General features: G+C 42.7%; 2 protein-coding genes across 13 annotated transcripts in view; one reads left to right on the forward strand and one right to left on the reverse strand.

Moving 5' to 3' along the window:
* The window catches only part of LOC121666172 (rap1 GTPase-activating protein 1-like), a 57,388-nt gene extending 55,541 nt beyond the window's left edge, over positions 1-1,847 (forward strand). For 11 of the 12 annotated variants that reach the window (XM_042031369.1, XM_042031375.1, XM_042031368.1 and 8 more), the window contains one exon: positions 285-1,847. In XM_042031369.1, the coding sequence (XP_041887303.1) occupies positions 285-332 (48 nt within the window). In that variant the 3' untranslated portion in view covers positions 333-1,847. The remainder of the gene's footprint in view (positions 1-284) is intronic. The other variant, XM_042031363.1, reaches the window with a different exon arrangement.
* On the reverse strand, positions 946-17,205 carry LOC121666194 (antigen WC1.1-like). Its single transcript, XM_042031403.1, has 16 exons — positions 17,136-17,205; positions 12,594-12,908; positions 10,795-11,103; positions 8,900-9,214; positions 7,752-8,063; positions 7,138-7,455; positions 6,122-6,436; positions 5,137-5,451; positions 4,338-4,400; positions 3,937-4,251; positions 3,711-3,746; positions 3,274-3,411; positions 2,872-2,973; positions 2,568-2,580; positions 2,245-2,303; positions 946-1,172 (listed from the first exon to the last, which is right to left on the reverse strand). The coding sequence occupies exons 1-16, from the start codon at positions 17,203-17,205 to the stop codon at positions 946-948; spliced, it is 3,222 nt and encodes a 1,073-aa protein (XP_041887337.1).
* Positions 17,206-24,128: the final 6,923 nt, after the last annotated feature.

Here is a 24,128-nt window from a genome sequence, read left to right on the forward strand (position 1 = left end):
TCCCCAGCAGCTGAGTCTGATTTTTCTTTCTGATTGTCTAAGAGTCCTTTTATAAGGGAGTAGAACAAATTGTCATTTAACTCACACACATGAAATTTTTGTACATACTCTAGAGAAATATAGTCTAACCCAAACCTCTGTAGACTGGGTACAAATTCAGTCAAAAGTGGTATACCTGGTGTAGCTCACTGCAGCTGGTAAGATTGTTGGATACCCCTAAATACAACAAAGTACTTTTATTAAATCCTAAGATAAAAGACACATATTCTTGTTATGTTTTCCAGATGATAACCTACTATACTATAATTCAAGTCGTCCTGGCGAAGTTTTGATGAACATAGAACGAGATCTAATAAGGACACATAGAAGGCTACAGATGAAGGGAGAAACACTCAACTGCGTCGTTTGAAAGATCCATGTCTAGTGATAGGTAGTATTCTACAGAGCAGGATTTGAAGCTGCATCAGACATTGAGCATTCTCAAGAGTGTCTTCTTGTTGGAAGGAAGTATCACACTGGCATCCATAAACAGAAGGATATGCTGTAAGAAATAAGAGCTGGTCCTTCTGCTCTACTTGACACTAGTAAGATCTCAGCACCATGCTGTAAAGAAATACTGTAAAATTTTGGTTTTGAAACAATTTTTGAAAGATATGGACTGTCTAACACGGACTGAATGGAGACACATAATGAGCAGAGTGTTGTCAACAAGGCCTAAGTAGAAAGTTGACTAATTTAGGTTGTGGTTGTCTATAGAAACAAAATACAAAACAGAACTGAGGACAGGTTTGTGAACAAACTGTTATCAGTCTTCAAGCACTTAAAAGGCTGTTACAAAGACGGCTGCCACCCTCGGTCCCCATGGTCATTCTAATAAGAAGTAACAATTTTAACTTGCAGCAGTGAAAACTTAGCTTGGGTTGGCCACAGGCAAGAATTTTATGGCTATAAGGAAAGCAGAGCATGGGTATATATTAGCTGGCTGTAAGAACAGAACTGCACTGCTCTTCTAGCCTCACCTGTCTGTGAATCCTTGTTTCTGTCACTTTCTCCAGGGATCCCAATAATATCCTGTTCATTCTGCCCAGAAAGAGAAGCATCTCCAGGTCTATGAGCTTCTGTTGCATCATCATAACCATCTTCCAGGGCATTTTCAGGCAGTGGAGAGGTCTCTGGAACAGTACGGCTATTAACTATAGCAGGGAGAGATCTTCCACTGGGGAAAGCAGTAGCTGATGATCCAGCAACACAGGGCTGTAATACTGGCATGTCTGTGCTTAACTGGAATCCATCCCTCAGAGAACGTTAGTGTGCACAGTTTTATTGTATGTACGTATGCTTACAAATAATATATGTGTAAATATAAGAGTAACTCAAAGCACTCCTGTTTCACTTTTTGCCTAGCAAAAAATATTCAATCTGAATAAGAAAAAGAGACTGTATTTGGAATAATTATCTTCTCTATAAGCACTTCAAAGCAACTAAGGAAAAGCTTTTCGTTTATTTTTAACTAGAAAAAGTCTTTAATATAAGAAAGCAATAGAAAATGAAGACATGATGCAGCAGAATCCGGGATATGGGCAGCTGAGGTCCAAAACTGCTTGTGCTTTTAGTAGTTGATCTCTTGGACACCAGACAATAGTTAAGAGAGCTTTTTGATCAGCTCTAGGAAAATGCAGTTCTTCTCCAAACACTTGCTCTCCCTCAGTTATTTCAAATTAAAAAAAACACCAACAACCAACCCAAACCACCCCAAAACTCCCACAGCTAGGAATCTGGATTTTCTTCAGAGTGCTTGTATTTTTTTTAGATCACTCGGATTAAAATTCCCAAATTAGCTCAAATTATATGCCAGTGTTCCTATTTCTTCTTATGTCTTTCCTCTGTTTTAATTCTCCTCCTTTTTCTCAGAAATAAAGCAACAGCTTATAAGCTATTACAGTTGCAATGTCTCAGAGAAACAGTTGTCAAACTGTTTTACTCATGTGACTGGATCCTGTAAAGTGTGTGCAAAACTACCAACAAACATTTATTTTGAATTTCTAATATAGAAGAGGAAAACTAGCACTTTTATATTAGATTGTATGACACTCTTCCACCACAAGAGTTACACAGAAAATTTTGGCTCACATCAAAACATCACTAGCACATGAAGTGAAAGTTGAATCATTCGTAATGCTTTGGATATTAAAAGTTACCCTGATTTGGGATCTCTTTCTTTGTACAAACCCTTTCTTTCATCACCTTGGGTTGCTTCAGGACCATTTTCTTCATCACTGACCCCCCTATAGACCTGTTTTGAGCTCTCTGAATAAGAATCTAGACAAATGAGAAAGAGCGTGATATCAGATTAAACTCTCCTGAAGTGCTAAGACTGCACCATGAGAAAAAGAGCAGGCTCCACTAATACCACCCAAGTCCAACAGATTCTTTGGCAGTCAGTATTACTTCTGCAAGGCTTACAATGGAATAACCAAGAATCCCTCAGGGGCCCCATAACATCTCTACTGGATCATGAGGGAGGTAAGCCACAAAGGGAGAAAAGCAATCCACAGGAGGAAACCTACAGGGACCCAGTTGCTGTGAGGGAGATGCAAATTATTCCTTTCTTTGTCCCTGCTTTAAATAATTGCAGCAAAAGGGTTTTTTTTTTAAATTTGCTTGACGTATGATGATCTATGGTCTATGACTGCAGTGAGGACTGCAAAAACCAAATTGTCCCTAGGAGAGGAATTGACAGAGTCCACTGGGCAGGAAACTCCTTTCCTCAAATCCAGGAATTTTTAATTTCCCAGTAGATTTGGGACCTGCAAAGTATCAAACTGGGATCAGAAAGGAGGAGCTTTCCCTTGGGAAGAGCATGACACACACACAGACCTGAGAGGAAAGTCACGCCCTGCTTTTTCCTCATCAGGCTGTAATCAATCTCTTCATAGACAGCCTCAGAGAAGGGATCGTAGGATAGTCCGGAGCCTGAAAGTAAAAGGTAATGATCACTTACACAGTCTCTGCTCATACTCAGGCTGGGGTCATGAAAAGGAGAAGTGCCTTAAAGGGGTCTATGTGGCCTGGTTGGCACCTAGAAAGGCACCAAGAGCTGCTGACTGAGGATAAGCACCTCTGGGCTCTTTCACTGCCAGAAAGTAGTGAAAAAATCTTAGTGTGGCAACAGATGCTGCTCATCTCAGTCACCCACCCCCACTGCCTCCCCATCAAGGTAAACATTTGGGGCCATGTAAAGGAGGTATTTCTTACCAGTCCTGAGAGACCCACCTCTCTGCTGTGCCCTGGCACGTCGGATCTGCCCAGCAAGAATGGCAAGGACCAGGCAGAGAAGAGTCCCTAGGATAATGGAGAGGATGACAGGCACTGAAAGTCTCGTGCTGCCTGTGGCAGGGCGGCGGGGACGATCTGAATGGAAATGAAGGGTAAACAGGTAGAGAATCAGATGTCCCAAAGGGCTGCTCCTCTGCAGCCTCTTGCTGTGCCCATGCTAGTAGGGTGAGCAGGGCACCTGCTGCTCTGTTATGGGTCCTGCTCAAGCAGATAGAATTCAGCATCTGGAGATGGTGCCATTCAGTTTTCCTTTATGAAAGGCTGTGGGAAGTGCTTTCTGATGAGCTGAAATAAACTGCTGTTTTATCTGCTAAGTATCAGGGACATTAAATTGTCATTTGATGAGAGAAAGAAAGGAGGGGGAAGGAATTTACCTGCTCTCGTGGGTGATGCTGTTGTTTCTGTCACACCTGCAAAAGGAAGGTGAGTCCAGATTAGGGAAGAGGCAAGTGTGAAAAATAGGAAGATCAGCTTCGTATAATTTGTGTGGTTCTTGCAGTCAAAAATATGAAAGGGCTAGTCACTGGGAAATACAGCTGGCATAATTCTCCCCTACCCACCTCCTTCCCAGACCTGTGTAATAAAGGACCAGTCACTAACCAGAGCAATTCACAGCAGCATCTTCCTTATGATCACAGTTTTTGCCAAACAAAGGCTTGGTAGGACAGTCCCAAAGAGACAGCTCTGTTCCTTTACAGTGCACCTTCTCCAACCAGATGGGACCAGTTCCTTCCCCAAAGGCAGCTTCGCTGAGAGCAGATACAGCAGATCCACAGCCCAGCTGCCTGCATACAACGTTGGCATCTGCCATGTCCCAGGTGTCATCACAGATTGTTCCCCAGGAACCCTGGTGCCAAATCTCCACTCTGCCTGAACATTCATCCTCTCCTCCCATGACTCGCAACTTCTCCCGGTCTGCAAAACACAGAAATCTTCTGTTTTACTGAAACAGCAGGAAGGTCCACAGGGACCAATGAAGAAAGACAAAGAGGTGGAGGTACCTGAACAACTTGTAGAGTTTGGACACTCAGCAAGTGCAGCTGGAGATGTTGCCTCCCTTCTTCCTGCAGAATTTAAATAATTAAGTAAATAATTTTTCTCTGAAAAAAATCAAGGAAGTATAAAATACCTGAAGATTAACCATCAAGTTAATTGTTTCCTGAAATATGTATGGCCTGTTTAGTTCTTGGTGGATGGCTCTTTGGCTGTTGCTGTGAGTAATAATTTTCCTATTGGTTATGCTGTCCTTCTCATGGGGCAGCTGCAATCTCTTTCAGGATATCTGAATGTCATCCAGAATTCATTTGTATTATAGTGAATGTATATGAATACAGATATTGATGCCCACAGGTGTGAAATGCTGTCATAAGAGCAGGCATTAGAAAGGGACCTTTAGAACCAAACTGATCTGTACACTTGGCCATGGCTATGTGTATACACTGATATGCCTCCATACATGTAGAAACATAGACTTGCCTCTACACCTCTTGGGAAGTCTCATCCCAACTCAGATCTCACAGACTGACTATGTATCATAGATTTTTGCATTAAAAAATATGCAATGGCACCATCCTGTTAGGGAATTCCTTGGGATTTCACTGGGTGACAGCACTCTGTGATTTTAATTCACTCCTTTGAGTCAAGGATATAGACAAAGAACAATGTTGCTGCCATTTGCATGAAACTAGAAATAATATATACCAGATAACAAGTGAACATAAGGTAGTTACTGCAATGTCCACATGTGCATGCATATGTTAATGTATATGTCTGGCCATATACAAATGCATTTCTAATCACCAGTGCAAGTAATATGGGTCTCTTCTGCTCGGTTATCACACGACTGAGGATTCCAGGGGTCTGACTGACACTGCCAGAGAGAGCTGTGCTGCTCAGTGCACTCAATGTGGTCCAGCCACGTGGGCCCAGACCCTCTGCCATATTTGAAGTCTGTTGCTATTCTTCCTCCCTCTCCACAGCCCAGGTGTTTGCACACAGTTGCTGCGGTGAGCTGGGACATGCGATTGGAACAAATGCTCCCCCACGTCCCGTTGTAGAAAACTTCTACACGCCCAGCACAGTCATTGCCATTCACCAGCCTCAGAGCCAGGAAATCTGGAAGTGAAGACATAAAAATGGAATTAGTGCCACAAACTTCTTGTGATTTGTTTCTTCCCTGCCTGTGTAATAACACTTCATTTACAGTGCTGACTGCCTGTATTGGTTCTCCTGTATTGTGGAGCATGGATGCTTCAGAGGCTGCAGTCCTTTTAGGATTGGTACTGGCTCCATAGTGGGCCCTAACAGTCTGCACTCCCTTCAGGGGTCATCAGTATTTTTTTCCACATCTCTTCTATTTCTCCTCTCTCTTGCTGTTGCCATTCTGTCTTAAATATGTGTGAGCAGAGCCACCATAAACTGCTTGGATTGTCTGATGCTTTGGTGCACAGTGGGTTGTTTCCATTGGTTTCAGAGGCAGCTGTAACTGACTAATGAGCACACTGCTCCTTGCAGTGGAAATCTTTACAAACCTGTCCAATTTATCCCCCAAATATCCTACCACACCACAGTCTTTTTTGTATGTATGTGTGTGTTGGTGCTTAATATGGGCTTCTGTAGATCCTTTGCACCCTGGTAGGACCAAGAAGATGTGCTGACCAGCTATGCCTCAAGTAATCAAGACAGCAAGAGGCTGTCCTAGCAAGTCTCCACTGTTCTCTACTTCCTGTTCATGCAGCCCTCCTGTTTGAACCCACAGGCTCAAAAGAGGGTTTTCCAAACACACCTGAGCACAGGACTCCAGCATCCTCTTTGTGTTGGCAGTTGTGCTGGCCCCATGCCCTAGAGGGACATGCCCAGAGATCAGATTCAGCCCCAGTACAATTCACGTCATCCAGCCAGATCTGCCCTGACCCTGCTCCATAGTGAGCAGAGACGAATGCCTCGATGGCATGTCCACATCCAAGCTGTTTGCAAACAACATTGGCATCTGATAGATCCCAGTTATCATCGCAGATGGTGCCCCAGATGCCATGATGATAAAGCTCTACTCTCCCAGCGCAGCGGTTTGTTCCATTCACCAGCTTCATCTGCCTGCTGCCTGTAGGAAGAAAATCCAGCTGCCAACATGCAACACAACTATAATGCACAGGTCAGCATAATGGCAATGTTTCTGAAGCACTTTTAAGACATCATGTTCTTGTTATATCCCAATTCTTCTGCTATGGTTGCTTCGGCAGAAGTCCTGTGAGGCTAAAACTGCATAAAGGGAAAGGCCTACTCGTGCATCAGGTAGATGTTTGAATAAGTTTTGTGAGATGTTGCAACAAGGAGTGTCTAATCATACTAAGTATACATAGAGGCCACCTTGTCTTAGAAAGCCAGACAACCTGTTTTCTATCTATACTCATTTAGTTAGAGACAGAGACTGTTCCTGTTGCAGATGGATTACAAAATCAGAGAAGAGTAGAAACAGTTGTAATATTCTGTAGAAAGGCTGCAGGTATCTATACATATGGAGATGTCACAAAATAAAAGATATTTACTTCTCAGGTGGCAGTAAGAATGCTTGGCAATCATAGCCAAATTAGTGTTCTTATGGCTTCTGTGTTCTAAGAGTTCTTTTTGATTCTGGAAGATAATTCTGTAAGAAATTCAGATGACGAAAGTATTATGTAAATTACACTTGCTTCCTTAACTATCATCAAGCTCAGACTCATGCTTACTTAAGATCTGGTGACACCACAAGGTGGGCTGAAGAAACCCTAGGAAACATTCTGTACCTTTCACACAGTGACTCACCCAAACAAATCACACCAACATCTTCAGAAACTCCTGTTGGCACTGTCTGATGATGGGAGGTGTTGCAGAGCATCAGCTGAGTCTCATTTCCAGTACACTGGACACTCCTTAGGCCAACAAGACCCATCCCTCGCTCAGACTTTGGAAGGTAATAGGCTTTCTCGGCAGTTCCACACTGGAGCTGTCTGCACACCACATGAGCATCCTTGATGTCCCAGTCATCATCCAGGACTCTGCTCCACACGCCATGGAGGAAGATCTCAACTCGCCCATCACAGCGGCTCTTGCCCCCTGAGAGTCTGAGTGATTCAGGAAGACCTGGGCTCAAGAGAGCTGGAAAACATATTGAGTAACATCTACTGCTCTTACTGCAGTAGGAATAACTTGCAGGAGAGCTATGGAAGACAAATTTCTGTGCTGGTAAAATATTAATTCTCACCACTGATTAAGGAGACTGTCCCTGTTAAGGCTTTGTTTGCTTTCATGCACACAAAGGCCTGTGATGGGAAGTGAGAAAGGCTTCCCCAGCTCATAGTCTAGATCCTGTCAGTGAGATCACCAGCACTGCTTTGGTCTGAAGTTGCACCACCCATAAAAGGCCACTGCTGACTTACCTGAGCAAGTTACAGTGGCTGCTTCTTTGGCTGAACATGTTGGATTGCCCAAAGTCACTTGAGCACAATCCCACAGGCAGGACTCTGTGCCTTCACAGTGAAAAGCATCTCTCCATATAGGCCCATTCCCATCCACAAAACCATCTTCCATCTGGATTGACTTTGCATAGCCACAGTTCAGCTGATGGCAGAGAACACTGGCAGCTTGCAAATTCCAGTGGGAGCGGCAGAGTCTTCCCCACGTGTCTCCATGGCGGATCTCCACTATGCCAGAGCATGTGGTGCCATTCACCAGCCTGCCCCCTGGACACCCTGAATGTAAGAGAAAGGGAGTACTGGAGTGTTACATTTGCAATTGCTCATGGGCATGACCTGGAAGTGACTGGGAAATGGGAATGAGTTTTCCTTATCATTCAGTAGTAAAAATGACTTAACTGGGCCAGACTTGTAACTAGAAACTTCCATACCCATAACAAGACTTCAGTCCATCCTATTTTACTGAGAAGAATGACTAGAAATCAGGATCAGGTCCCATTTGCAAATTTTAAAATCAGGGCACCAGGTTTTGGGGCTCTGGGTCAACCAATAGACCTTAAATGTTCAGACCGGTATCACCAAGGGCCTACAGTTCTGCATCCTTCAACTGCTGGTCCAAGTCCTCACTTAAACCTGGACCAGGAATTCAGTCCTTGCCTCAAGTACCTGACAGGTGTAACTGTCTCCAGTCTTGTCTCATGCTATGCCTGGCTGTCCTCTCCAGCTGGACCCTACATCTCACTGATTGCTTTGACTTCTCTGGGGCTGCACATAGACCTTATTACCAGTACCTTCCTATGTGCAGGTGCTTTGGATTGTGCCTTGGTGACAAGGGCTCTGTCTGTGCTGTGCTCAGCCTCTGTGCCCTCATCCTGAGCTGTGGAGCTGCCCTGCTCTTGCTGCTGCCTGACACAAGGAGCATTTCAGAGAGAGCAACCTTGTGGTACAGGCGAAGTGCAGCCTTGACTCCTGTTGCAACAGACAAAAGATGGACTCCACATACGCCCTCCACATACACCCTGACTCCACATACACCCTCTGAATTTTGAGTCCATATTTTTCCTCAAGGAAGGAGTTTTTCAATTTTCTCCTTAGACCTTTCCACTGCTCACCTGAACACACCACACGAGCCTCTTTTCCAGCAGGGCATTCATCATGACTTAGAGCACGCACAGGACAGTCTCTCAGGCGTGAGCCATTCTTCTTGCAGCTGAATGTGCCATTCCAGACAGTCCCATTTCCTTCCCCAAAGGACTGTTCACTTGGTATCTGTAGTGCAACTCCACAGTCTAGCTGCTGGCAGATGATATTGGCAGCTGGTAGATCCCACAGGTAGTCACACAGGGTTCCCCATGTCCCTCCGTGAAGAAGCTCTACTCTCCCTGAGCATGCAGTACTGCCATTTGCCAGCCTGTACCCACCGTAGCCTGCAGAAAGAACAAAGGAGCTTAGCAGTTACTTTTGGTTTTCTGTGCTGTTGCACTAAAAGCTGTAAGAGACCTCGATAAGTGCAAGGAACTAGCACTTATTTATGTGTCAGGTTACTGGAAAGCATGCTGGAATGGGATGCTGATAAGCCAGCTCCAAAAAACCTCTCTATATTTTTTGTGAGGTAGCCTGCACTGTATGACTAAAAATCTTTCGTTTCTTTAAGTTCAGTGTCTCTTCCTTGCTCTGCTCTCTCCTCCCCCCTCAATACTGCTTCTACCTTACAACATCTTCTCTTTCAGAGGCAGTTTCAGTACTACCTCACGCATGGTAGAGTAGGAGCAACTGTTGTCACTCTCTTTCCCAGTAGTTGGTCATGTCACATTTCCTGGTAAGTAGAAGCTGCAGTGGGGAATTCTCAGCTTTCCTCCATGCCCCACAGAAAGGCTCTGAACACCACAGGCCATATCCATCAGCATATTCACAATAAATTAAGGGCAGCATGGGTGGCACTGTGGTGTCCTACTGCCAGCCCCATGCAGTCCCTCTGTCTTCTCACACTGTTACTTTCTACCCTTACCTTGTCCTTGCATTGTACCCCTAATGAGACCAGGATTTCAGCTCTGACTGAAAGACTCTGACTAAGACTCTTGCAAGACAGAAGCAGGAGCCAAGGCCTGTTAGATGCCTTAACTGAGCTATTTGGCTGCCACAGCTCTCCAGCCAGTGGTCCAGGTCACTGTGGTTAGGGGTACAGTGTCCAAGGCAATCTTGAAATAGAATGGAGACCTTTGATTGGACAATGGACATGAAGTGCAATCATTTTCCGGGCTTGTTTTGTGAGAAAGTTGCCAGCAGTTCTGCCCCAGGTTTACTTTACCCTTTAGAACTGTGGCCTCAGGAAAAAAGTTGTGTTTGCTAGGTCTAATCTTCGCTTTTGCAGCGGGTTGCAATACAGAGCCATATTCAGAGCCCCCAGCAGCTGTGACTGTGTGGAGTTTTTAAGTAATGTTACCTGCCAGTCACAATGAAAGTCATCTAGGCCTCTGGAAACCTTTTTATTTATTTTTTTAATAACTTACAGTTGTAGCTTGTGCCTCCTTCAACCTTTTGGCGATAGGGTACCTCTCCCAGTTTTATAATTAACTGAAGAGCCAGGGATTAACATACACACTGGCACCACAGGAAAGAAATTAATGTCTGAATATTCCTGCTTGTCTGCTCTGGCCCTTTTTCCTTTTATTCATAAGAGAAAGACATGTAAAGCATTCTTAGCACTGTTGAGTGCTTATCTCTAATAGCATAAAAGAAATGACAGCCCTTTTGGAGTCTGCCTCTGGTGCAGTAGTGAAGTGGTTAGAACAACCCATGTTAGATGCAGACTCTGAGTAGAGTGAATGAGTGAGTGGGACTACTCTCTGTTATTTCCTGGTCCCCCTTGAATGGCTCAAGGCATGATGGGGGAAGCATCCAGGGATCCTGAGGACCAAAGAAGTGTGCAAAGGCTCTGAACTGTGGTTTAACAGGAAGAAGGCATAGAGGACACCGGTGAATTACATCCATCAGCCCAAAGTCTCACCTGAACACACAACAGTGGCATCATGAGAGCACATGTTAGTGTGGTGTATGTTCCTGGGACAGTCTGCAAGGTGAATCTCATTCCCTACACAGTGAAACTCTTCTTGCCAGATCAGTTCATGTCTGTCTCCAAAGTGAGTTCCTCTCAAGGTATCCACAGCGTGGCCACACTCTAACTCATTACATACAACTGAGGCAGTTTTGAAATCAATGTGTGAAAAACAGACAGTCACCCAAGATTCTTCTTGCTTTACTTCCAAATGTCCTGAGCAGGCAGTGTCCCCTCCAGTCAGACGCAGATCAGAGAAGCCTGGAAAAAACCAAAAACCAAGAAATCCAGCATCAAGGGTTGGTTGTACTAACCTATTTTCATAACTCCTGTACCTCAGTGGGCAAGACACATGTCACTTCTCTGAGGATCACTGATACTTTTAAATTGTGACTGGGGCAATTCCTGTATACCACTGATAAGAAAGAAAATGGTGTATGAGATTGCTCATTTCTCAGTATGTGAAAACACTAAATCTTTGGGAAAGAAGGAGGGAAGCTTTGAACATCTGCCAATGACTGAGAAGTAGCAATCCCCAAGTAGATAAATAGACAAATAGTCATTTACTAGTGTGTGTCCTTGAGACTTCATTATTTCAGTGAGTAGGAAGCTAAAGCACCCTAGGAAGAGGAAACAGGAAATGTTCTACCCATTTTCAGAAAAGGCTAAGAAGACAGTCTGGAGATCTACAGGCTGACCAGCCTCACTTTGGTACTTGGGAAAAATATGGAGTGAATCTTCCGGGAACACATTTGTGGGCACAAGGAGATGAATGGGAAGAGTCAGCATGATTTTATCAAGTGTGTATTATGCCTGTTAGACTGTATTGCCTTCTCTGATAATAATGGATTTATGGATGAGGGGACAGCAGCACATGTCATTTACCTCACATTTAGCACTGCCATTAACATTGTCTTGCACAATATTCTTATGTCCAAAAAGTAGGATGTTACAGTCTGGGTGGAAGGACAACATGGTTAAGCTAATTGAACAGTCAGGCTCAGTCATTAGTGAATTAATCTCTACCTGAAGATGGTCAGCAAGTGGAATATCACTTGTTGTGTCTTTCCAGGGGCCTGTTCTCCTCAGTGTGTTCTCTTCATGGACAAGGTGATGGAGTACACTCTTATGATTTTGGGGGGGGAGGGAGATAACCACAAGGGCAGAGCTGCCATTCAGGGAGATCTAGACAGGCTAGACTAATGGGCTGACGGGAACCTTTCAAAAATCAAAACAGGACAAATGTAAAGTCCTGAAGCTGGGAAGGAAAAACCTCTTACAATGGTTTTTCTCCAAAGAGTAAAATCTTGCATAGGGAGCAGCCAGACAGATATTGGACTTTTTTTGCCATTGCAGACTGTCCTGTCTTAGCTAACGTGAAGATCTGGCGAAGAAGGGCAGTTGTAGGACATAACACTGCATTTGCTTGCTTCTCCACCTACGACTGCTTTTTTAGCCCCCATTCCTGGTCATAGACAAGTTCAGTACTGCTCTCCTGTTGCCTGGGAGAGCTGTGGTAGAAACAAATAATGCTTTATTTTTTCCCTGTTCTATGTCACTTAATATGCCCATTCTATGTCATTGCTGTGTCCAGGCAAAGTAGACTTGTACTTGCAGTCAGCAGAAGACTCAATGCTGAAGCAACTTGCTTTGGATGACTAGAGGGAGTACTTGGCTTTATCCAACCTGGACAAAGTTTGATCCCAGGCTCGTATCTTTCTTCCGTTATACAAATTTGGATCACTTCTTACCTGAGCAGATCACTCCAATATCAAAGTAATGGGGGCAGGTAAAAGAACCCCATCCTGTATGTGTGCAGTTCCAGAGAGCAGATTCATCACCACGGCAATCAACTCGGTACAACCACGTCGGTCCAGTTCCTTCTCCAAAAGGAGCTCGATTAAGGGCCTTAACAGCATATCCACAACGTAGTTGCTTACAAACAACCTCAGCATCTTTTATGGTCCAGTCACCATCACACACGGTTCCCCACTGCTCCTCATGTTTTACTTCCACTCTCCCAGAGCAGGGGCCCGTTCCGTTTGACAGCCTCAGTTCATCAGCACCTTTAGATAGAACAAGGTTATAGAAAGGACAGAGCCCAATCATGATTATCTATTGCAGATGTTAATGAGATTATTATTACTCTTAATTTACTCTTACATCGGATTTATTTGGTTCACTTTTCTAAATAGTCCAACGTTAAAGGTTTGGGGGCTTTTTGCAAGGAATTATGTGTGTATTTACAAGCATGAGCTAACTGCACTGCTAAAATGTAAGTTATTTCTAATGACAGGCAACCTTTCTCTTATACTGACTTATCAGGGCTGTGAAATGCCAAGTAATGTCCCTGCTTTGTGATTCACAAAGCCTGCCACAATAGACACTGCCAACTGGAGTGGGTGAGGGGACCACACGTCAGTGTGTGGTTGCTACGGTAGATGAAGCTTCATTTTCCTGTGAGTTAATTGGCCTGGAAGCCAAGTCTGTGTGTGTGTCTTTGGGAGTGGGATAACTGGAGGAGCTGGCTACTACAGGGACCAGAGGGGCCAGGCCAGCTACTGCAGAGGTGGTAAGGTGAGGGGGTCAGCTGAAAGACCCAACTCAAAGTTGGCTTTCTGGGCTTCAAGGGCACACTGCCGGCTCATGTCCAATTTGTCCCCACCAGTATCCCCAAGTTCTTCTCCACGGGGCTGCTCTCAAGCCATGCATCCTGAGCCAGGTACAGGACCTTGCACTTGGCCTTGTTGAACTTCATGGGGTGAGGCTCATTTTTCAAACCTGTCAAGATTCCTCTGGATAGCATTCCTTCCCTCAGTGGCTGCACCACTGAGATTGGTGTCCTCTGGAAACTTGCCAAGGGTGAACTCAATCCCACTACTAATGTCAGTAATAAGGATTTTGAGCAGTTCCCATCCCCTGAGGGACACCACTTGTCACTGATCTCCATTTGGACATTGAGCCATTGACTGCAACTCTTTGGACGCATCCATCCAGCCAATTTCTTATCCATTGAATAGTCCATCCATCAAACTCACATATGTCCAATTTAATGACAAGACTGTTGTGTGGGACCATGTCTAAGCCTTTACAGAAGCTGATAGATCATTATAAGGCCACTGGCTCTGTGTATGTTTGTGTCACATGTGTCACATGTCGCATGTTTCTGTCTGTGTGGGCAGCCATGTACAGCTGTGGTGTGTGTGGGTATACATTTGTATATGAGTATTACATACGTGTGGCTGTTTGGACTAAAAGTTAGCCTCACTACCAGTTGGAGTCAAAGTCGGTGGTGTTTAGAGCATGAAAGGGGATACCCATGAAATAGGTGGAAAATCAAATGGTAGAAAATCACATGCAGGTCTGCTGTATTCCCAGGTTAAGGACAAACTACAAGCTAAATGTGCAAAGGAAACAGGAAGAAGTTGGCCACTACATCTGAGTTTTGTCCTCAGTTTGGTCAGATTTGCATTTCAGCATGTTATGAAACAGGTAAATCCCTGAAGAGGCCTGGCAACTTCTTTTGGGCCTGGAGGATTACTCAGATTCACCACATCGCTAAAGGAGGTTTACAGGACAGTCACATAAGAAGCCTAATAACTTTGGGCACAAATTTTCACTGTTTCAACACCTGACACACAATGGAATATTAAAGCAAACATTTACCTGGGTTTTCCACCCACATCCTCTGCCCGTGGGCCCATTTAAGCACAGATATGGACCTTCTCCCATTGCCTGTGCCATGTGGCAGGTGCATCTGTGGTCCACTCTGGCACAGCCATGCCTGGCTATGGGCCCTGTTGATCTGCACTCACAACCACAGTGACCAGGTGCCAAGAGAAACCTGCAGTACTCCTGCAGACCCAGCACTGGTCACTGATGTGAATGGAAAGCAATGCAGCTGTGCAAATCCTGAAAATGGTCTGGGAAGATCATCTATCAATGATGGCATTTGATAAGTGACAAAAGATAATTTGCACTAAGAGCCTTGGGTTTTCCTGTAAGATTTTTTCAAGACAATCCGTTATGTAAAATATCACCTTCCCTCTCTTCCTCCAAAGAGAGAGGTGTTTCTACGTATCACACATCTTGCTGTGGTCTGACATTGTGAAATGACAATATATAATTTTTCTTTGCATTTGGAAACAAATCTAATTCCTCTCTCTGCTCAGTGCAAGTGTGTTAGTCAGCCCATGAGCTGGTGGTAATGCAGCCACTTCTTTCCAAAACTAACCATTGTTTCATTTCTTATTGCAGAGTAAACTGCTAGCAGTAGTCAATTGGAAGGCAGTTTTGCCTCCATCTTCATGTGGTTTTTAACTGCTTCATCAGACACAGACAATGTGGCTTTGACACAGGATAGCCTCTTATACACAGCAAAGGCTTTACCTCTTTCCTAACACTGCTGAATTTCCTTGCAATTTCCGGCCTATCATTTAGATTTGGAAACGAAAAAGAAGAAAGGTGGTTATTCAAGTGACAATTGGTAACTTCCAACCCCTTTTTTTTTCTGTAAAGTATTCTCTCTCCTCAAGTTTCCTGAGTTAGAAAGTCACATACATAGCACAACCCTCAGATAACTATGAAACCACTTTTTGCCTGCAACATGTTGTCTCAGAGGGAGCGTAATCTTTCTGTAATAAGTCTTGTAAGTTTCTTGAAAGACATTCTGGAGAACAACCCCCAGGCTATTTGAAGAACATAGTCCAAAAAAAGAGTTTTCTCAGTTAAAACATTTATACATTTAAAAGAGAAATGAATTCTAAGAAAAGTTGAATTCATCATACATTTTTAAAGGAACCAGATAACCTATTTCTATTAGCCATATCCAGGAGCAAAACCAACAGCTCTTCACTCAACCATATAACCTCTCTGCACTTGAATTTTTAAGTAATTGTATATCTGTCATTTTCAACATGTAACAGCATGCAAGACTGCATGCAGAGGTAGGCATAACCCAACTGACAGATTTAAATATTTCCTTAAAAAAGCAAATATTTGCTGTAATCAGTCTTCTCTGAATTTTTTATAATACATACAGGGACAATTTTGTATTTCCTCACACACCACAGCATGTCCCACAAATACCTTCATTGAATTCAGTGGCTGGGTGTTTGGCTTGGCTGAGAAGGCATGAGATTTCTGCTTGCTCCAGCTGAAGACCCAGTTCTTCTTGTAGGCAAAGGATGAGAATGCAGCATGCATTCCTGTCCCCAAGCCCTAAGAGGAGGTTTTCAGCCAAGGCCTGCTGCCTCAGGGGCAGATTGCCAGCTCACTCCCTGAGGGTAGTGGCTCCTGCACTGCTCTGCACAGTGCTCCATGCCTGGGGAACATCAGAACTCCTGTAGTAGCATGGAGAGTGCAAGTGCTACTGGAGCAGAGATGAGGGTTGTAGGTGCTGATGATGTTGTCAAGGTAAAGCTACTCTTGTCTGCATCTTCCAGTCATCTGTTACTGTTCCCTGATGTTAGCAAGGAGTTGGCAGAAAACTCACTCTCATTTCTACAGTACAGCTCAGGTGACATGAAAACATCACTACAAAGGTGTCCAGATAAAAATGTTTCGTATTATGAAAATGTATGTCAAGAATGCTTTCTGTTCTCTGCCATGTGAACTCTGACTGCATCCACACAACTGGAGAGAACCTTCAAGACTAGGGCCATGCCATAGCAAAGCATCAACTGTGAAGTCTTTTTCTCCTCATATGGGGATGAACCACCACCACAATGCCATAATGTCACCTCCATGTATAGAGAGAAAAAAATGAGGTTTACAAAATCTGTCTCTCATCACCAACATCAAGCATGTACACATAGGTCTAGAAGAGCAGAGAGGCAAATAGTGATAAGCTTCAGATATGCAGGCACAACTGAGGGGATGTTGTGTTATCCAAACTCCACTGGACACACAGGGCAGAGACACATCATTTTAACTGGTGTTGAACAAAGACCTGGAATTATTAATTCTGTCTACAAAGAGCTCAGCAGGAGAGATAAGACAGTAATAAGAATACCCAACCATGTTTTAGTACAACTCAACAGTTTACAAAATTTGGACTTGAATTCTTATGAGAATAGCCAGTCACTGATATCTGAGTAAAATACAAAATTTTTACAAATGGCTTACCCTTCTTTATCTCAGGATTACCAAGGAGATTAAATCAAAGACAGAAACATACTTGAACACCTTTTTGTCACTTTGCTTTACAGGTTCATAGAATAACAACCTATTTATATTAAATTTGCATACTTTTCTTATCTCACTGCCTTAAGTGAAATAAAGTATGTACTTACCCAGAGAGACTTGAATGGAGAGGAGAAGCAACCACAACACTGGAGTAGAAAGATGTTCTTTTATTGCCATCCTAACCACAGACAGATGAAACTTCACTCTCCAGGTATTCCCTAGATCAAACTCTGCAAGGGCATTCCTGTATTTCGCAAACGACTACAAAGGAGGAAATATATAGATTCACGTGCTAGCACGAACTACGTGAAGGAACCAATAGAAATATTGTTCACCTTTTTAGACGTTATCAGCAGATTAATCTCCAATCTGAAGGAGCCAAAGCCTCCAATAAAATTCAAAAAGTGTGCTTGTGACCTTATATGAAGGATGATTGCGTATCTGATGTCTTCATCAGAATTGTTTTACTATGGGACCAACATTGGTGGCACAGGCAGAGCAGCTCGCAATGTGGTTATTTCTCACCAGACAAAGGAATTTGAAAGTGCAGAACACTGGTCATTTATGAATCACTTCAGAAGAGAAACAGGCAAAGATTACCCCTAAATTTGAAGGTTGTCCATCTTATTGGGAGAAATTGTACTCCAATCAACAGAAATGGTGTTTATCACTAGAGGTGGTTCGGTGAGTAGAAAACGATACCCTCTCTGTCTTTGGGGCAGGCTCAGGGCTTCCTTATTTTGTCAAAGCTTTGTGGGCAGAAGCTCTTAAAAGACCATCTTCCTTAGGATTTGAATTACAGGCCTTCCTGTTTCTTCTGCTGAATTTCTTTTTGTTTCAGGTGACCACTGCTGGTAGTTCTACCCCCTCTCTCATTCACTCTAGAATGGCAACTTTAGGGAAATAAAAGCTGCTGTTAATTAAACAGTGGCTGCTTGACTCATTCTGACAACTGGAACAAGAGTGCTGTTTACACCAGTCTAAACACATGTTCCTTTTTATGACACTGACAGGATCCCCCTTTTGTCTGATGGCATCTATCTGTTCCTTATCCAGAATCCCAAGTTCAGTAACATCCATGCTATTAGGTCCTTAGAACACCAAGTTCTGCAACCTCTTCCCCTTCTCACTGGGCTTTGCTTGTTCAAGGTCTTTGTAACCTTGCAGCAGGGTAGCCTTGGGTCAGAGTGCTGCAGAAAGAGCTGCATGAGCAAGAACAGAGAATCTGGCCAGGGGCTGCCTGTTCTTTGCTCAGGAGGTCAGATATCTGCCTATGGTCTCTGGTAGAGCTACAGGGCAGCCAGGCTGGGGTCTGGCCATGAACTTTGCTGCTACTGACCCTAATCTGCTGACTTGACTTTCTGGCTTGATCTTGGACTACCATTTTACTACAGTTTTGTCTGGATTGTCTGGACTACTGGCTTAACCTTGCTGCAGTTGCTGACCTATTCTGGAGGGTTGTTTTAGTTCAGGTACTATGGGACTGCACCTCTTGTGAGGATCTTGCTTCATGCCTGGTTTGCTATCAGATTCAGTTCCTGGCTGGCCTTCCCTTGCAGAGCATCCTGCTTCTGCCAGCTGATACAGACCTCTGAAAAACAGAAAGTCACTGCCACTCCATTGGAAATGTGGTCAGGGTAGGGAAAACCCCACTACAGATCGTGCTAATGAGAGACAGGTAAGGTATCCATTATTATGTCTGTTCCTGTACTGAGGTTCAGTGATTTCACTTAGCACTAATCTTTGCTGATTGATGTCCACCAACTGAATTCTCACTGACATTTTAAACCCAACCCAGGAAGCCTAAGAGTAAGATCTGTGTCTCAGCATACAGGCCCTTGATGACCAGAGCCTCTTTTATGGGCCCTATGTCCATGTAACCAGGTACGTGCCAGTGCCCGTGGATATTAGAAGAGACAGCATGAAAGGAAATTACCTCACATTGTGCTGGAGAAGGCCCAGGTGAGATACTGGGAAAATTTTCTTCCCTGAAAGGGTTGTCAAGCACTGGGACAGGCTCCCCAGGGAAGTGGTTGAGTCGCCATCCTTTGATTTATTTCCAGGATATGTAGATGAGGCACTTAGGGCCACAGGCCATTAGGTTTAGTGCTAGGTTAATGGTTGGACTTGATGATATTAAATATCTTTTCCAACTAAAATGGTTCTATGATTCTGGGAAAATCAAGCAGAAAATAGCAGAACTACTCTGAGATATTTTGTTTAGAAACTGAACACAATACTTTGCTCAGCAAAATGATGTGCTAGAGTTGGAACAATACGAACAGGGTCTTCAGGGATGATCAGATGAATACAAAATCCATCTTACAGTCAAAGGGTAATGAAGAGATTTCAAAAAGTTGTCAGCCTAACAAAACAAACTTTTGCTTCTAAGTATTTTGAGACAGGTTAACACTAACTGGAACAAGGACTATGTAATGTAAAGAAAAGGATAAAGTTGCTATGAAGACATGTAAGACTGGATGTCACAAGGAGGTTTCTAACAATCAGAAAAATAAGGCCCCGGAATAAGTTCCCAGTCAAAATTGTGACAGAAAGAGCTTTTGCAGTAATGACCAAGGTCATAATCACTGAAAGCACATTTCATTCGATTAACACAAATGTAGATTTGATGACTGCAACAGTCCCATTAAACCCCTTCTCCATTGTTCAGGAATTACCACAACAGACCTTCAGAATAAATCTTACTTCTGCTGCAGATACAAGAGAAGATTGCCATAGAGCACACAAAAAATGCCTCCTCCATAGTGACCATATAGGATTTTTATCTGGTACTTGACAACCAACTCTGCCCTGAGGATATGCAAAATCTCAGACTTTCCTGATGCACATGATGCAAAGTAGGCAGGTCAGTGAAGGGACAATGAGCAGGATTAGTGGAATATTTACTGGTCAAGTGAGGTACAGATGGGGCTCAGGCAGGCAACCACTAATTAGCCTGTGCTAGTCCTAGGGAGTCAAGAAAGGATAGGGTGATTTCATGAGTAAATTTGCGAATTTTCCTGGTGGGTGTTCAAGTCAGGAGAGAAAAAGATCACAATCAATGTCTATTAGATCACTTCTTACTAGTTAGACTGTTAGTAGAATCAAGCTGTTACTATTAATAGCAGATAACAATTCACACATTATGCTCAGTTATTGCCTCACACTCAGACACTCACTGACAATTACCTGGTGTCATGACGTGCTTGTGGCCTTGAGAGACTTGAGAATCTTGATGTTCTGAGTTTTTCTGTTCTTGTGAATCCACAGGACTGAGTCTCCAGACCTTATGTATTCTTAGGAGAGTTTTACTTGCTGCCTCTCAGCACCTACCTATTCTTTCTTTGATCTGGTTTCTGGTATCACACACACACACAGGCCCTGCTCATTCATGCAAATTCACCCCATGTGGGCTTTTATGACAGAAATGCAGAGCCAGAGTTGATCCAAAAGCCATCATGTTTCCCACAGAACACTGTCCTGTCCCATGATTTCAGCTTGCAGCAATAATCTTTACCTTCAATCCCTCTGAACGTAGTTCTCTTGTATCTATGTGAAATTTATACCTTTATTGTTACATTATAACATAGAATTTCAAAAGACATCACTCACTGCAAGATAACTAAGAGGCAAACCACTCTTGCCTGATTGTTTCTGTTCAGAGTATGAACCCTTTTGTACAGAAGGCTGTACACATCTCTGAAGGCTTCCTCCAGGTCTCTATGACTGTCAGTCCCATACGCCTGCGAAAGTGAGAAAGATAAGCACATCCAAATGCATGTCTTGTGGTCCAGAGTCAGTACAGGCTGCTTCAAAACTTGTTTTGGGGCTGTGTAAGTACATGTGCCTTTGAACAGCCATTATCTTTAAACAAAACACAGATGGAGCTAAGAGATGAAGGTAATACACTAAGTACTAAGGCAAAGATGGGGCTGTCTGAAGGAAAACAAGCAGTTAGGAAGGAAACCACTTTCTTCCTTACTCAGGCTGTGTGGAGGGATTTTGGGTTTCAGAGAAATGAGATGCATCCTGTGGTTAAGATAAACCTGAGCTTCAAGAAGGATTAATCTCTGTATCTCAAACTGACAATGGTTTACACAGACATCTGAAATGAAGTTATCTGGAGTGGTATTTACCTTTGTGTTATCTTTACGAAGGTATTTGTCAAAACCTTCCAAAAGCTAGTTGTATATTTACTGTCTTGTGAGCCCAAATGCTTTTGGACAAGTGTCAGTCAGTTTTTCAGTGAAAGTATGACTTGAAGAAAGTATACTCTGAAGAAATATTAATATTTGACAAAATTTGATTTCAGGGAGACTTCAAGTGCAAGCCAATACGATTTTTATTGTAAAAAAAGATAACATGTTATTCAGTTTCAGAATAAACTGTATTTTGATCTTACGATCCCTTGAATGAAGAGTTAAACAATTTGAAAGCAAAGTTTTAATGACTTCTTTGAATTGTGGTCTAAGGCAGGTGTTTTCAGCACACTTCCTGAAACATTTTAATTTATACATAGGGGTTTTTTGTGACTGTTGTTGCTTTCTGTATTATTTTTCTTAAAACAATAATTAAAAAAATCTTTTTGTATTCTCTGTTACTTTTTTTTCCCCCTCAAGTTTTGTTAATTCTAAGTACTCATGAGATCAATATTTATTCAAACCATGTGTATTAAAATTAACTTGAGGTAACTGTCTAGGATTTCATGGTAAGTATGCAGTCAGCTGACAATGGAACAACTGATCCAATGGCCACTGAAAATTTGCATAAATTATGGCAGATTATGCTCTGACCTTTGCTTTAAAGAATAGTGAGGTCGCATCTAGTTTTTAATTAAATGCCAGCATCTCAGTTCTCAAGAGCAAAATCAAGTTTCAATAGGAACCAGGTGACATCTATGTCTGTATTTATCCCTTTTTGTAAGATAAGGTTTCTAAACTTTTCCTCTGAATATTTAAATCTTTCATCCCTGAATATGAAGGCACAAATTAAAAACAGTGGACCAGGTCTCTCTGGGAGCAGGTCTCCAGACCCACAGTTTCTCCAGCCTAAACCATCACAACACCGCAGTTCTAGCTTAATAAAGGGATTTCAGATGTGCTCTGAGGGATGCAAATCGCTCATTAATCAACATTCTACTGCTGCTTGCAATCTTTGCATGTTTTCTTCCTTCAGCACTGGTGAGAGATTATTGCTAATAATTTAAATCTGTTTTCCTTTTGGAATTCCATTACAGGTTGCTATGAGTGTGTGTGCATGTGCATGTGAGACAGAAAGAAAGAGAGAGGGAACTATGCAAGCTAAGTGTATTTGCTTTGTGAATAGCTATTTATTAATTAAAAATGTATTGTAATAAAATAGCCTCTTAAGTAATAAAAGATGTTGAAGTCAATATTTTTTGTGCTCTTTCCCCATGGCATAATCTTCTGTCAAGGAAAATGGAATTTGCAGTAAACCTTACGTCACATATCTTGATATATAGAAAGAGAAAATCCGTTCAAGATTTGCAAATTCTGCTATTACGTATGGCTGATTGAATCCTTAAATTTTCATATTTGAAAAATAGAAGAATGACTATATCTTTAGAAGGCAATAATTTCAGCACTGAAAATTTAGGCATCACATATGATTAGTCACTTTTTACTAATATTTGGAGGGTTTTATAATTTTTTTATTATATACAAATGTATCAGGCATATTTTCAAGATGCTGTGTTATTTGTCACATTTCACATGTATCATCTGTGTATAGGCAGTCATCAAACTAAAATCAGGATAATAGCATTGCTCTTAAGGTATATACTCAGAAAAAGACAAAGTTGTGGATGTCCAGGAAAGCCTCAAAAATCCAATAGCTTTTTCCATTTCACTTAGCTGAGGATAGAATGCTTTGATTGTAAAAGCCCAACCAGTAATCACAAGGATGCAAACTACAGTAAACAGTTCTTTGTATATTCTGTTGGTTGCCTGCATATTCATTTAACTCTTTCTATGTTTAACCTGTGGATCATCTTCCTTTAAAATTCCATACTGTGCCCAGAAAGAACAGGCAATAAAAACCCCATGAATTCAGTGCAAGCTGTATTAATTAAACTGCATCTGCTTTGTGACTGCTGTCTGAAGAGACTACAAAAGAAAAATTGAGCATCATACACATAGAATAGAGTCAACCTGAGTAGTATTAATAACCAAGGCTCTGAAGGTTGTATAAAATTGATTCGGTAAAGCAAAGTGATTGGATCCCCTTAGGGATACATAATGTGTCCTTCTGCTTCTGCCTCTGGTCGGAAGGAGTGTGTCAAACACTGAAGACTGATGATCCTGCCTGTCCAGGAGTTGAAAACTGTGGTGGTGTCCAACATAAATGATGAAGAAACATGTAATTGGATGCTGAGGTAAAGCAACAGATAATTAAGGAAAGCTCCACCAATTAATTAATTAATTAATTCCCTTTGTACTACTGGTCTCTTGCACCCTGTTATACAATAGTCTACCTAGTTCCCTTCAGCTTTTCTCTGACCCTTTTGTTCTCTTGGTCCTGTACCAAGACTGTGTGTCATGTTTATCTTCCCTTGCAACTCTCTTCCCACTTTTGAGAGTGCAAGTTATTTCATGCCTTATTCTTATGCAATGGGATCTTCTTAGCTTTTGTTCAGACAATGTGGGAAAAGGATTTGGTAGCTCTTTCCTCTTAGATTGTTTAGGCTGATGTCTGTCCCTTCAGCTTTTTATTGGGTGTGGTGGTTCATCTCCCCAGCCCCCTGCCTTTTCAGGCTGCACTGTGATGTGAGAAATGCTCGTTAGGCCTCTGCCTTGATGAGCAGCACTTGGGCCCCGCTTCTCTTGAGCTTATCAGAAGCACTGAGTGCTCCCAGGAGCTTGTACTGCCTAACGAGCTCCTGGCTTTTTTATGAACAGCCCTGGAAACTATTTTTTTTGCCTTAATGGCATAACATCCTTGTTCCCACACTTTGAAAGAAAGTTGCCAACTGCAAGTGCGGCCAGGATGGAACATTGTTATGACTGAGGCCCACTCGCTTGTGGCCTATAAACAGCAGTCCAAATTGAGACCCTTGGAGCTCTCCTGGACCTCAGTGGCTG

Source organism: Corvus kubaryi, unplaced genomic scaffold, assembly GCF_017639235.1.
Source record: "Corvus kubaryi isolate FWS band 111438036 unplaced genomic scaffold, C.kubaryi_AGA036_p1.0 37341, whole genome shotgun sequence".
Classification (NCBI taxonomy): domain Eukaryota; kingdom Metazoa; phylum Chordata; class Aves; order Passeriformes; family Corvidae; genus Corvus; species Corvus kubaryi.